This window comes from Nothoprocta perdicaria, unplaced genomic scaffold, assembly GCF_003342845.1.
Source record: "Nothoprocta perdicaria isolate Ctin4 unplaced genomic scaffold, notPer1 scaffold_110, whole genome shotgun sequence".
NCBI lineage: Eukaryota > Metazoa > Chordata > Aves > Tinamiformes > Tinamidae > Nothoprocta > Nothoprocta perdicaria.
Window position 1 is genome coordinate 856,125 of NW_020454206.1, and position 14,938 is coordinate 871,062.

Here is a 14,938-nt window from a genome sequence, read left to right on the forward strand (position 1 = left end):
CCCCGCGCCCCCGGGGCAGCGCGGGCAGCGCCGGGGCAGCGCCGCGGAGCGCGGGGCTGAGCGGCCGCCCCGGGGAGTTTGTTCTGGGCCGCTGCGTCACGGCCCGGGGGCCTCCCGGGGGGTTCCATGCCGGTGGCCTCGGGCAAGCTGCCCCTGCCCCACGTTTCCCCACGGCGAAGGGGGATGAGGCCGCCGGCTTCCTTCACTGCCCRCTTGGAAGTTCAGCAGCCTCGGTGGGAGCTGCTCGGAGAGGAGGGTTTGGGTGCCTGTGGCTGGTGGCAGATGGGGGATCCATAGGGAGGGATTTCCCACYGCCTGGGTGTAGGTGGTGAGCCAGAGGGCTCCGCTGGAGCGAGGCCAGGTGATTGTGAGGGCAGCGAGCAGGTTCAATCAGCTGGAGCAGGGATCGCGGTCCGAGGCGACGAGCTCTGAGCAACAAGTCTTTCAGGTTCGCAGGGTGAGGTGCTTCTGCCTGTGTGAGCCCTGCCCGCGATCCACCGCCGTGTGAGAGAGATGTGCGTGTAGTTTCGGCTGCTGAGCTGGGTGCTCCCCGTYCCCCAGTGCAGGGAATGCCCCGACCCCTGGGTTTTGCCTTGGAGACAGTGTTACCATGTAGGGATGTTGTGCAGAGCCTGGGCCAGGGAGGCTTCGGGAAATGCTCCTCCTCTCTGCGACTCCTGTGGGGCTGAGGCTCGTTAATGCCTTAAGTCTGTAATCAGATGTCCCTGCAGAAGGAGGAGGATTGTCATGATTAATTAATTAGACGTGCTGAGAAAATCACGAGCTTCCTCTGAGGCCTTAGATGCTACTTTGTGAGTTAACAGCAGGTGGCAATCTCTCCATATAGATTTTCTTGTGGAACAGTGCTCTGCTTGTGAGTTTTTGTCAAGTGTCCACAGGAGGTTGCTAAAAGAATGTCTTTCTTCCCTGGTTTAAGGATCGTAAGTCTGGTTCTGGATATAGAAGTACAAAGTGTGTAGAAGAATCACCTCTTTGCAAGGAATAAGGCTCCAAACAGCTTCTTTCTCTTTCAAATTTGGAGCCCATTAATATGCAATGGAGCTGAATTGATAGAAGGTGCTTGGGTGAGGATGGGATTCTGTGACCTTTGGGCTTCTTACGCATCTTCTGTGGGTCTTCTCAAGTCTGTCACTGCTGCTTTGTCYTCAGGCAGAGGGACGTCCCTGCCTTTTCAGGGGTTGTGATCCAGAGCTTCTGTGCTGTTAACACAGCACTCACCCCAAAGGTGCRTGTTTGCTTTCCTCTGAGTGGCTTGGCTGCGTTGTGCAAGGTGCTTTACCTTCCCATTCCGCGCCAACTTATTCTGGTGAAATAGGGTCACCAGTGTTGGCTTTCTATGCAAAAGGCTTTGTGATCTATTGATCTGCTGAAGAGTTGGGTGATTGATGTGAGTTGTGCTGCTCACAACCACTCTGGCATTGAGGGAAAGACGTGGAAGTTGGTGCCATTGGCCTAGCTAGTCCCTGATGGTTGTGCTCCTTGTTGCTTCCTCACCAATTAAYTTAAGTGAGGGGAGAGGTCTCCTGGCCATTGCCCCTTCATCCTGATGGATTCACAAGGGAATTGTCCCCTCAAAGCCAATGAACAGTTATGTGTGTTTGTACAGTGAGCTCTCTTGATGGATTGTAACTGGAGGAGGAGGAGGCAGGAAAGGGTCTGGTAAGTAAAATACCAGCTGTCCTGCTCCCCAGCACCGCTGGAGACAGGTAGTGCCTCGTGTAATAGACCACAGGTTCCYCCCACGCCTTCTGGGCACAGCTGTGCTCCTCTGCTGGCAGCTGGAGCAGATCAGCCAGGGACTCCTGTGCTTGTGGGACACTGGTGAACGGGGGCTGCAAGCTTGTGGCAAAGAGGCCTAGACAGAGGCCTAGAGAGAAGCAGGAATAGTGTGTGCTGGAAGACAGAAAATAGTAATATTTGTGTTATTGTGCATGTGTTCAGTGCATGGGGCCTTGACTAAGTTGAAATAAAGCTAATGTGAGACTRGAAATAGGTACTTTGAGAGATTCCGCCGCAGACTAATGCGGACAAGCATTAAAGAAATTCTAATCAAGCAGCATGTCCTATGATGAGAGAATAGTGCATGGAGGGGAGAGAGGATGTCCCTTTCTTCTGCTTAGTGTTGGTAAAAAGAATATGAGTTACTAGTCATCAGGCCCAAATCCAACAAGCAATGCCAACTGGATTCTCCTTTCAGATAGCTGGAGGCCAAAACTTCATATAAGCCACAAGGTGCCTGAAGTTTCCTTCAAAATTTGTCTTTTATGTGGTTTGATCAGTCAGTGGGTGGCTGGACACAGCAACCATGTTTATGAATCTGGCTTGGAATAAACACGTATATTCTGGTCCAGGTAAGACCAAGCTGCCCAAACAGATGCTGGTAGCCCTGTGTCGGAGCAGAGGGCCCAGRTGATGCCGCCTGTGATTTTGCCGTTAGCCTGGCTAAAGCAAACGGCTCTGAGCAACCAGGGAAGATGAATTGCAGCGAGCTGTCAAGATGCAGAGCGTTGTGGCGTGCTGCCAGTTTTGCTTTATTCAGCACAGTGTCAGCTGGAGGCTCCGTGAGCAGCTCTGTTTAGCTGGAATTCAGTGATTGCAGCCAGGTTTGAGAGGTGCAGGAGCCACTTGTGAGCAGGGCCCTGCTGGCCCGTGAATGAGGCATCTTCTTGAGTATCGCTGCTACTATACATTGTTTATATACTGACAGGCCTGGAAGGTCAGGGCATAGCCCGAGTCCCAGAGGTGTTGGGGGCTTTATCTGCAGCAAGAATGGGGTCCTATGTTGAATTGCAATGTGAGTGTATTTTAATATTCAATATTGCAGGTTCCTGGCTGCCTGTTGTTGAAGTTTGACTTACAGTTATCCTGCTGCTGCATTACTGCTGAGCTAATCCCTGTCTGGTGCCRTAGAGAATTCCAGTACCGTTTTACAGGTGCCAGTTGACCTATCCATAGTTAATTTAAAAAAAAAAAAAGTCGTTAGAGCTGAGACTAAAATGTCATAGTTTCTTTTAGATCACTCACCTTTTACCATTAAAATATTTCATTTGACTTCTTCAGTTTGTTTCTTTGTGCATTTTGAGCAGAGTGAGAACAAAGTACAGTAACTGAATTGGCACTTGGTAGTATTGTACTTTGTTTTCTCTTGCCACGTCACTTTGCTGTTTGGAATTTAGCCTGTCCTGAGATTCTTTCTGCTTCTTTTCTGCCTAGGTATATTCTGACATCAGCTTATTCAAAGAGAGCAACTAGAACTTTGCAGAGACATTTGTTTAATTTCTGCAGCTGGTGTAAATGAGCCTGGACTGAAGACTTGAGTATGTTGTTTAATTTAGATTCTTGTCCTTTTACTGCAACTCTCCTTATAACTGGCATAGGGGAAAAAGAGCTATATGTGAAACAAAATCTGGGATCAGACATGTGGYCTTTTATTTTTTTTGAGCTCTAAAGTACCCTGATTCATCCCAGTAAAATAATATTAACTATCTTAGGAAGTATCAAATAATTTTACTCTATTGAGAGCCATTTGTTTTCACGCTGCAAATATTCTTCTGTGAGGGGACTATTTTGTTACTGGGGTGGTTATTTTGATGCTAACTTTGCCAGACTGTTCTAGCCACTGTTCTAACCACTGTGTATTTTTTTTCTGTTTTTCTAGAGCCTGGAAAATGAAGCTAAAGGAAATAGAGCGAACAGCTGTCCAAGCATGGAGTCCAGCAAACAACCACCCTGTTTATCTAGCAACAGGTAAAATTCTTTATAATTCAAGGAAATGAAAGTATGAGTCAAAGAGAGRGATTATGTGGTATCAGTCATATCTTTTAACAATTCTCACTAAAATAAACACTGGAAAAATTAGAAGCAAGTTTTTTTTTGCTTTTTTGTTATGTCAGTCTTTGACTCTTTAAGGGGCTTTTTTTCAAGGAAGGAAATTAGCTTTTTACTTCTAATTAAGTATTTACTTCTAATTAAGTCTATTTGCTTCAAGTGTCTGAACTGTAGCACCTGCTTGCTATAAAAAATAAATTAAGGTTACTTACTTGGTATGTCTGTGGAGCAAAACTCATTCTGATCAYGTCCACTTAAGCTCACTTTGGGTTTCAGACACTAGCACTTGACAGCTCAATTATAGAGAGCTCTCACTCTTTTCCTAAAACTGCCTTTTTCTGCTTAATTTCATTTTTAATACTTCTGCAAACCCTTARATTTGCGTTTTGTTGATATTATTCATTATTTGCTCTTCGTGTAAATCTTTTATTTCCTGAAGCTTCAAGTCAGCACGTTCGCTGAGTTGGCAGCAGGTGACTTTATTGCTGGTGTGGAGCTGCTGGCCTGAGCTGTGTCCCCGGCATGTGAGCCAGCCAGCCCTGGTTCTTGCCCGCGTTGCGCAGCGCTGCTGTGGTGGTGTTGTTGCTGCTCTTTTATGGGGCTGRCTATCTGGAGAACATGACTAAAGTTCAACTGTTGCCTTAAAAGCAACATTACTACTTTTAGYGTAGACTGTCTATTTTGTGCCTTTCTAATAAGGCGAGGGTTTTCGTTACACCAAAGACCTTGACCTCATTCTACTTTAGAAGCTGCATCATTTCATAATTTATRCTGTTTTTTTGTAGTCCCTTGGACACTTCTCCTCCCATAGGCACTCATGGAGGATCCCTGTGGTAACTGAGTGACTATATGCTCGACAGTGTCCTGTTAGGCAATCTTCAATCTATTTTTAGCTTTTATTCCCTAAACTAGGGAGAAGTAAGGAAGCCATCCCTATGTGACTGCTACCTTTTTGTGTGTTCTCGGTGAACTTTTAGGTGACTAGGTTTGAAGAACTTTTGTTCCTGTCTAGGTTTAGAAGATGTGATCAAGACTTTGTGATTAGGGACCAGCATACAGAAGTATTTGAGATCATAATATACGGAGTTTATACCTGGGTTTCATGATGCAGTTGTGTTTGTAATTTTGTAAGGACCTATTATTTTGTAAGGACCTATTATCAATGGTTGCGGCTGTTTGGAAGAGGATATATGAATTGCATCTTCCCAGAGAGATAAAGGTATTTTTTGCATCAGTGGCCTGGATGCTCAGCAGTTCTTGAAGAAGTCTTGATTTCTTTCAGAGCATTTGCCTTAGCTTTAGGCTCCTCTGTTTGGACTGTTCAGACATGTCCTGTCCTTGAGCCAACAAGGACATGTCGACTATCAGTCAAGAATTTATTCCTTGGTGAAAGATTGGTTGCAGTGCCAAAGCCTTGCTCTTGTTGTGTCTTGTGTTCATGTGACCACTTATAAGTGTTCCCCTTATACTTCTACTAGGAACATCTGCCCAGCAGCTGGATGCATCCTTCAGTACAAATGCCACCTTGGAAATATTTGAGGTTGACTTCAGGGATCCCTCTCTGGACATGAAGCAGAAAGGAATCCTCCCTGCCTCAAACAGGTACTAGAGGTTGTGGAACTCAAGAGGACTTTTTCTAGTACAGGAACGGGGAGAGGGTAAAATCATATTTTCTAGGTTTAAAGTGATCTTTTGGAATTAGTTTGCCTTCTGTCTTTAAGGACTGATCATTCTTGGCTTGAGACAAGTCAGGTTGTGTATGTGATGTGTTTGCAAAGGTACAGCAGTTACATCAGTGGAGAAGTCTAAAAGGCTTCTGTGTTAGTCTGGTGGGTTCTTCAGTATCATGTGAAATAGCTGGGGTTTTAGGTTTACAATTAAAAAAAAAGGCAGTTGAATGATGCTTGCTTTTTAGGAGGAAGAGATTTGTTACATTTGCCAGGAATGTTTGTACCTAGTGCAAAAAAGTTACCTTTGATTTGTAATCAGCAGGTTTTACAGTGAATAAGCATATATATTTGTGTGTGTGTGTGTATATATATATATTTTTTTTCTCCAGACTTGAAGGCTGGAAAGAGCGTAGTCCTCTAATCTTACAATCATGTCCATATTGTGTAGTTCAGAGTATTTCTCTCACCAAATCCCATTTGAAGTCCTAAACTCTTTAAAAAATAAAAATAATTWAAAAAAAGAGAKCTAYTGTAACTTCCTTTGTCACAGACACTGTAAAGAAGCTCGTTTCTTTTTGGATGTAGGAGCCACAGTCAACCTCAAACRAGGTAGTTAGTTAAGGTGTGCAGATTGATGTGGGTGTTGCATAGGGTGGAATATCGATATGATTCTTGGTAGTGCAGGGTATCTTGCCATCCACTGAATATTGTGGCTCATGCCAGCTTCATTTTCTCTTTCTTCAGGTTCCATAAGCTGATCTGGGGTAGCTTTGGCAGTGAGTCCCCCGAGTCCTCTGGAGTGATCATTGGTGGAGGGGACAATGGAGTGCTGACAATGTACAGCGTGCCCCGCATCCTCGCTTCCAAGAGCGAGCCTGTGATTGGGCAGACAGAGAAGCATTCCGGCCCCGTCCGAGCTCTTGATTTCAACCCTTTCCAGGTACCCGGCCTTGAGACATTCGCAGTTAATGAAGGTTAATYGCCATGAATATTTCACATGCTTATGCAGGTCTATAAGCTGAAGGAAGGGATTTAACCCGTAGGAGAGTGGTTTGTGATAGGAGGTAGTTGTGATACAGGACTGGTCTGGAACTCAGATTTTTAGTTCTGTTTTTTTCTTTCTTTTTTTTTTTGTTTTGTTTTTCTGAATTTGCCAGTGACCTTGATTAAGTTGTTTGTTTCTTTGTAAATTAGCTCTTGGCCAACTTTGGGAGCTTTGGGGTTCTTCTGCTTAGACTTATTTTTAGGAAGTCCATCCCTGTGAGCAGGAAACTCTGTTGAGCTTTTACTCTCCTTACAGAGTAACCTCTTGGCCTCCGGAGCAAATGATTCTGAAATTTTCATCTGGGACTTGAATAACTTCAGTGTGCCTATGACACCAGGAGCTAAATCACAGGTAAAAGAGTTTTCCTCTGGGCAAGACCTCTGCAGTTTTGTTTCTCAGGAAGCAAAATGAAATGATAGGAGGGTGTGGAGTGATCCTGTTCTCTTCAGTCTCTGAAGGGAGAATCCTCTTGACCTCTCTTAGGAGGAAGGTGAGTTGGAACTGACCAATTAGTTTCATTCTGGAGAGGTGGAGGGAGTGGTATGGAGGGAAGGGAGGTAGGCTGTCAGCTTTGGAGGGATGCCGATTGCATGAATGGGTGGGCACTCTGTGGATTTAAATCAAATTACAGACTAGTTTATCCTGAGACTCAGCTGGGGCATGTGTGATGGATTAAGAAGGATTATTGGACCTTCTCTGAGGTGCAAATTTGCTTCAGCTGAAGCTTTTCATCCTGTGATAGCAATATTCCCAGTACAGCCAATGAGTCACTTAATGCATCTGGGCCATTATTTCCAGATGTTTCCTAAGCTCAGAAGGGAAGCTTCAGTCTTCTGATCCTGATTATGTTATTCAGGGCAATCAGCTCCTGAAAGTGGAAAGATCATAGTAAGCTTGCTTAAAAGCAGGCCAAGATTTCCTGCAGTTAGCATTCTGTTTGTCTCCTTGCCGATCTCTTTCATTGATGTAGATAAAATAGCAGGAATTAGCCTTGAATGCTTCACTGTCCATCTTGCTGTACTCTTGAAATGTTGCACAACGTCATTTTTCCATTTTAATTTCACTTCTGGGAGCTAAGGTAGAAACATCTATGTTGTCTCTGTTTTACAGCCTAATCTCAATATATTATGGGCTCTTCTGTGTGTGTCTGTTGCGTTATTGTGGAATTAATAGTTTTGGACACATTTGACCAGTGCAGACACAGAGTAGAACCTAATACCTGCTCACAAGGTGTGAAGGAGCTTTTGCAGGGGACACTGCCCTCTAGAAATATCTGTTCACTGCACTTTTTGTGAAGGTTTTCCTCATGCTTCCTTATGTTTCCTGTCAGTGTTGCTCCTATTTCCAGTTAGTTGATCAAAGATCAAAGAGAGGAATCTATAGATTCTCAAATATTCTAGTCAAGCTGGTGACAGACACCTGCCACTGATGTTCCGTCCTCATGAGGGTAATTATCTGTGACCTTTCCCATCTTGGCAGCCTCATGAAGACGTCAGTGTGGTGTCCTGGAATCGGCAGGTGCAGCATATCCTGTCCTCTGCTCACCCAAGTGGCAAGGCTGTGGTTTGGGACCTCAGGAAGAATGAGCCCATCATCAAAGTGAGCGACCACAGCAACCGGGTGAGTGGAGGAAGGCCTGGGGTTTTGATGGGTCTGCAACTTGCCCCATCAGTGACTGCAAAACAGTGGCATGGGCTCTCGAGATGAAGTGTTCTTGTATTGTGGGAGCTGTTGGGATTGGTCCTCTTGGAAATGGAAGGCCTTTATAAAAAGGCTATAGTAGGAGCTGGGAGTGAATTGGTCCAGAGCATCCTTAGATTTTAACAGTTTTGAGCTGCTGCAGCTGTGTTCAGAGTCCCTGTTTGCAATGAGGGGAGAAGAGTCAAGGAGCAGAAGATTGTAGAAACAAGACATTGCCTTGCTCTTTGGAGTACTTGTCCTGGGTCAGAGCTTGAGGTGGCCAAATATGTGCATAATTCATGCTGTTGCCATGCTGTAGTTGTCAATCCAAACCAGCATTTGGCTCATTTTAAAGCATGGAAGGCTGAAAATAAATGCAGCAAAGTGTTATTTCAGGAGGTATCACAAGTTGTTGGACCTTGAGAAAGATGCAGTTGTTGATACAAATCATCCTCTGAAGAAGGAAGACCTAAGGTTTTGTGTGTCTGTGCCTGCAGGCAGATGTTCCTATAACCTTGCAGCGAGATTGYTGAAGTTCCTAAAGGAGTGTGTAAGGAAATCTTCCTATATCCAAAGCAGGGCTCCCAGCTGTGCAGGAATATACGATAAGTCCTTTAGTTCGTAAAAGAATGAGGTGGGAGTAGAAAAAAATTGCAATTGCAGATCTCTTCCTATACAAATGTAGAATTAATCTTTCAATAGGATGAATGGTTTTTTTTATGTTCTGTCTTGCTGTTACCAGTCTGCATTGCTGAATTTTCAGCCCGTGCTATTTTTGTCCCTAGATGCATTGCTCAGGCATGGCCTGGCACCCAGAAGTTGCAACCCAGCTCGTTCTTTCCTCAGAGGATGACCGCTTGCCAGTGATCCAAATATGGGACTTGCGTTTTGCTACCTCTCCTTTGAGCCAGCTGGAAGGGCACACGAGGTGAGGGCCTGCTAGTCTTGCTGCCTTTGCAAGGACCTCTGTGTTTAAAAGGAAGGCAGCTGTGGGAGACTGAGCTTTGGCAAGCTCTGATGTGTTTATAGGCTGCTTTGTTTCACCGACTGRTCTGGTTCAGGCAGAAATGAGAACTAGTATTTTTGAGCTTACRTGCAAATGTATCTTCCTTTTTGACAGGAAAATGGATGGGTGTGAAATATGACTGTATTTTCTTTCTAYCCTATTTTAGGGGAGTTCTCTCTGTCTCTTGGTGCCACGCTGACCCTGAGCTGCTGTTGAGCAGTGCCAAAGACAACCGGATCTTGTGCTGGAACCCAAGTACGGGGGAGGTAGGTGACCACAGCTAGAAGTGCATAGTGTCTCCTGTATACAGAGCTGTGAGGCATGCTATGTGTGTGTCCCTGCTCTGTATTTCTGTGAAGGAACAATGTTGTTTCCAACAATTTGTCTTCTGCATTTTTCCTGTCCAAAGAGAATGAGGTTGTTGTGCATGTGCAATCTGAAAACAACAGAGACTTTCAGATATTTCCTCCATCTGYGTACAGAGGTCATAGAAGGAAAAAAGTTTAAACCAAAACTTAGCTTCAGCTAATCTTAATTACTCCTTTTTTTGTCCATATATGTAGTGGATCCTGTGATCTTTTGTATCTTCTTTCTCCATCTTGTAGAATATTCAAAAACAGAAGGAAAACCTCAAGAATAATGAGTATTTTTAAGGTCTCAGAGAATGGAATAGTGTAACTAAAGATGTGTACAAACTTTCTCCAGTACAGAGGTTTCACAGATGTGTGTTCATTGTATCATGCATCTCAAATACCATCTTTGAAATACCGAGGCAATACAGCCAGTTTTAAACATCTRAAATAAGGCTGTGCAGAAACTTCTCCTGCCTATTCATTCAGTGCAAAGTTTTTGGATGAAACTGGGTTTTGAACCTCTGAACAAAATGCCCTCAGTTGATCTTGATGATAGCGTGGACAAAGTACTCTAACAAAGACCAGCCAGGAGCCCTAGGCCAAATGCAGCTTGTGGGACAGTTTCACTGAGCTGACCTGGAGGCAAGGAAAACAGTTAAGCCATTTTTGTGAAAGGCATAAAATGCTGCCCTTGTGGTTTGATGCCTTTTGATGCTAACTCTGTACAGATGTCTAGTGGCTAGAACAGAATCTAACTTTCCTGGTGTCGATTTGTAACTGAAGTTCGACTCCTAAAACACCATAGTTTAAGCAAAGAACTTAAAAGCCAATTTTAGTAGAGATGGTTTGTCTTTACATGCATGCTTTTGTAGATTTGCAGGGTCTAAATTTAAGCAGGACGTTTATGCAGAGATTGTTAGGGGACTGTTTCAGTGTCATGTGCTCATGCCTTCTCTCTTTCTGGGGTAGGTGGTTTATGAGTTGCCCATTCGGAGTCAGTGGTGCTTTGATGTCCAGTGGTGCCCTCGGAATCCCACAGTCTTCTCTGCTGCCACATTTGATGGGTGGATCAACATTTATTCTGTTATGGGTGGCAGTTTAGAAGCTCAACAGAAGACTCAGGCTGACAAGGTAAAGTCCTTTGAACATGCCAGGGCTTGAGGCATTGGCAGCTTTTTATCTGGCTTCTGAGAGTGTGAGAAGCACACCCATGTAACAGCAGGGTTTGAASGAATACAGTCATCTCACCCACAAGAATGAACTGCTGTGTGGTGTGTGTGAGAGCCAGAAGCTGTCTGGGTGGGGACTTAATATCCATACAATTCCAGATGGGTCGTAGGCCTATACATTGCCTCTTGATAAAGAGTTTTCTTGGTATCTTTTGTAAAGTGAAAGTATATAAACAAAACCAAAATCAGGAGTTCTGATGATACATGTGTATTCTGTGATTGCTACTTCTAGGCTAAAACTAAAGTAGCACAGCTGTTAGAGTARTGAGCCTTTCTTGCCTTTAAATCGAAATTAAATAAATCAATACCAACTAATACAACAAATTTTCCCTTATTACCTATGAAAAAGATCTTAAAAAGTAGCWTATTATCCAAGCCAGTTGACTATAACTTGGAGTTAATGGCTTAATGGCTTAATAAGTTGGCTTAATATTTTTGAAACTGATACCGGTTGTCCATCCAATGAATAGATAGCCAAATTCTGAACAAAATAAATGTCAGTGTTATCTGAAATGTTGTTTTCAGTTTGTTGTCTGGCCTCTTAATTCCTTCCTTCTCTCCCAGCAAAAGAAAATATTAAAATACAGTTTTAAGAGAATATATATATATATAAGCATGTTTAAGTGCTACTTTATATAGTAATTTGTATCTGAGTTCAGTTTCATAGGATTTGCAAGAGAAAAAATATTTTATGAAGCAACAGCCATAGGAGATTAAAGATTTATATAATCCACGGAGAATTTCCTTTATGTGTATGTGACTACTCTTCCACATGTCAAAATTGAAGAAAAGTAGTGTAGAACAGCTCCCAGGTAAATAAAATAGTACAAAAGTAGAAGACAGTAACAGGTACAATCTTACATCTACAGCAGTAGAAGACAGTAGTTAGAGAGGCAGGGGAGTTAATGACCTCTTCAGCGCTCCGTCCTCTGGATTTCGTGGTATCAGGACAGAAACTTCTTGACAAAAATCTTCATTCTSATGTTCCTGATATCTCTGTAGAGTATATTTATTTTTTTAAGGTTTGGGTGAGGGGAGATGATCTCTTAAGTTCAAGGTGTTCCCCCAGAAAATGATCTGTTTTAGTTTCCMCTCAAGTGACTGGTGACTTGAAGGACGAAGTGTCTAGCTCTTGCCTCTGGTTCTTCCTTTGGCAAGCTGGCCTTGCACAGCCTTGCGTTGCTCCCATTCAGGTCTGCCAGTTCCTTGGGCCTACACCCCATCATGCAGCCCCACTTTAGTGGGGTTCTCTGTAAGCATCAAGCCTATGCCAMCAGGATTAAAAACTGCGAACACTTGCGAGCAGCCCTGTGTGTATATATAGTCACTGACTTAGAAATCAAGATCAGGGCCCAGTTCTGACTAGACAAGAAAGTATGAAGAGATTTATTTCACCAAGCCCATCTGAAGTCTTATACAAGTTGGAGACGGTCCTTAAAACGAATGCTTTCTAAAGACACCCTCAACAGAAAAGCAGTCAGCACTTATTTCTTGTTTTGCTCATAAAAAAGCTGGGCAACTTTTGACCATATGTAATTGCTGCCTTGCATAAAGAAAGTAATTTTGTAACTCTTGTGTTTATGAGCTRGGTGCTAGGCCAAAAGCAGTGTGTGTTAAGCAGTTTACAGTTTGCTAAGGAAAACTCATAAAAATCTCTCAAGGTGAACCTTGCATAAGAAATAATTTCCAGAACTGTTTGGAAATACTATTTCTCTCATATAGGGAGTTGGTGACTCTCCAGAAAGAGGAGTAATAGACTCTTTCTTCATCTGCAAAGAGGGTAACTAATTACCAAGCAGTAGTTGAATGTATTTATATCATAAAGAGGGGAACAGAATTATATTTCACCCCCCTTTTGCATTTGATCCTAGATCTCCTCCTCCTTCAACAACCTCGATCCCTTTGGCACAGGACAGACCCTTCCTCCTCTGCAGGTGCCAGAGCAAGTAGCTCAGACCACCTTGATTCCACCTTTGAAAAAGCCACCCAAGTGGATTCGTAGACCTGTGGGAGTTTCATTTGCAGTAAGTAAATGGAGCATCCTTAGCTGAAAATTCAATAGATTCCTCTCTTTTGATGCAATCTATTTTTCTTGTTAGAGAAACCTTTTTCTTTTCCTGCTACTTGCTCTTTTGGATGCCTGTGTAATGCGCAGTGTGGTGTTTCATACAAGGAAGCTCTCCTGCCCTGTGTTCAGATACATTTTGAACAAAGTCCGATAGCAAAGCACATAAGAGAAGGAGTTTACGGAGCTGAAGGAAGCTCATAAATTTCCCCTGTAGGCTCTAGCATATGCATTCCCATTCTACTTTCTTGTCTTTCTCCTTTCTACCCACATACATAATTTTCAACTTGCTTCTTCTGTCTCTCTAGTGCCTGCCACTCACATGATGCATTTTAATCAGTGCAGCCTGCCTGACAGTTGCAGAAAAGAACAGTTCAGAGTATTTCTTCTTCTGTGCCTCTCTGGCCTWTGCAGTTGGCTGTGCCTGATAGCACATACACCAGCATGATGATTGTCAGTGAGCTGAAGGGCTTGTGATAGGAACTCCTTCCAGTGTCACTAGCAGCCAGGCACATACAGATGTTCTTTGTGGAACTTGAGCCAGCTTTGTCAAATGAAAAGCTGAGTTGTTTTTACCTTCCCTTACAAGAAGGCTTACTGTGTCTCCCTTTGTTCTCCTCAGTTTGGAGGAAAATTGATTACCTTTGGTCTTACCAAAGTTTCTGGACAGCAAGTGCAGCAGACTTGCCCTCGCCAGGTGTTCATCAGTCAAGTAACTACTGAAACAGAGTTCCTGGTCCGATCCAGAGAACTGCAGATGGCCCTGCAGTCAGGGAACCTCCTTGAGTACTGCAAGAGCAGGATCCAGACAGCCAAGCTGCAGTTCGATGAGAACCTCTGGAACTTCCTGAAGGTAGTATGACTATGGAGAAACCCAGGTGTCTGTTCTTCTGCATTCCTGGGGTGAAATGTACCTATTATGTCCCTCTATAGCTGTACATATTCCTATTCTACAGGATTTTAAACTGTACTAGGTAGACTAATTAATTATTCATCTAAAGAAATGTTTTGGCAGTGGAGATTTTGGAGGCTTTTTTTTTCAGTTGTAATGGTCTTTATGGTAGACTATTTGGGGCTTTCAGTCTGTATGCTAAACTGATATAGCTTGGATAGCCAGATATACCACACTTATAACTATGTGACAACTCAAATTCACCTTTATGTTGCAATTATAACTTAAAATCAATAGGCTTTGGAATTAAGGCTGCACAGTATACAGCAGTCASCAGCCAGATTTGTCATAATTGGGTCCAAACTCTAAACTTTGCTGCAGAAGCAACCAGTCATTGGAGCAAGAAGATGAGGTTTTCTTCTCTCTTTCCATTTTCCATGGGACCCAGGTGAATCTGGAGCAGGAGTCCAGGACAAAACTCCTCAAGCTGCTGGGCTACAGTCAAGAAGATCTGCAAAAGAAGGTAAGGAGTGTGTACAACAGAGAGAAGCCTATACAGGGCTAGGGCCACTGAAGGGAAATTGTGGGGTCCCTACTGGAGATGAGTGAGTGATCTTGTGCCACATGAAAGCTAGTTAACCATGAAATTTCAGGTGAGGGGTACCTCACCCCCAAACTGAAGCCTAGGGCATTGGTCAAGGAACTGCTCTGCAAAGAACATTGTGTAGTTTTTTTGGACTACAGATGGGGTGCTAAAYCAGTGTATGCTCATGAAACCTCTACTGAGATCTGAGGCTTTCTCCCCAGACCTGAAAGATTAACTGCTTGTCTCTGAGGTCTGCTTTGAGAGAGTGGTGTAAAAAGAAAAAGTCTGAAAAGGCTGTTCAGATCTTTGGTTTTCTTTGGGTTTTGTTTTTTGTTTATGCTGAGCCTAGATCTCCTGAATTCTTATTAAAAAGCAAATGTTGGCACCCATGAGAATAAAACCACAGCTGTGCAGAGTCAGACCGAAGAGGGCTTGAGGCCGATATTTTAGCTCTGGTTGTTGATGCCCAGAGGAGCATATAACAATGTGGTAGTTGTGTGAGTGTTCTAGCTTCCAGCTGTCTGTGCCTCAGGGAATTCCTCAGTGAGAAAGAAAGTGGTAGA

At 43.6% G+C, this 14,938-nt stretch overlaps 1 protein-coding gene across 2 annotated transcripts in view; it reads left to right on the top strand.

The window, feature by feature from the left end:
• The first annotated feature begins 2,229 nt into the window (after positions 1–2,229).
• The window catches only part of SEC31B (SEC31 homolog B, COPII coat complex component), a 29,299-nt gene continuing 16,590 nt past the window's right edge, over positions 2,230–14,938 (top strand). Inside the window, exons 1-14 of one of the 2 annotated variants that reach the window (XM_026050250.1) lie at positions 2,230–2,253; positions 2,846–2,954; positions 3,235–3,338; positions 3,680–3,768; positions 5,328–5,451; positions 6,264–6,459; positions 6,820–6,915; positions 8,044–8,184; positions 9,030–9,172; positions 9,417–9,516; positions 10,573–10,734; positions 12,704–12,856; positions 13,520–13,750; positions 14,238–14,312. In XM_026050250.1, the coding sequence (XP_025906035.1) occupies positions 3,690–3,768; positions 5,328–5,451; positions 6,264–6,459; positions 6,820–6,915; positions 8,044–8,184; positions 9,030–9,172; positions 9,417–9,516; positions 10,573–10,734; positions 12,704–12,856; positions 13,520–13,750; positions 14,238–14,312 (1,500 nt within the window). In that variant the 5' untranslated portion in view covers positions 2,230–2,253; positions 2,846–2,954; positions 3,235–3,338; positions 3,680–3,689. Of the gene's footprint in view, positions 2,254–2,844; positions 2,955–3,234; positions 3,339–3,679; positions 3,769–5,327; positions 5,452–6,263; positions 6,460–6,819; positions 6,916–8,043; positions 8,185–9,029; positions 9,173–9,416; positions 9,517–10,572; positions 10,735–12,703; positions 12,857–13,519; positions 13,751–14,237; positions 14,313–14,938 lie in introns of those variants that run through there. The other variant, XM_026050257.1, reaches the window with a different exon arrangement.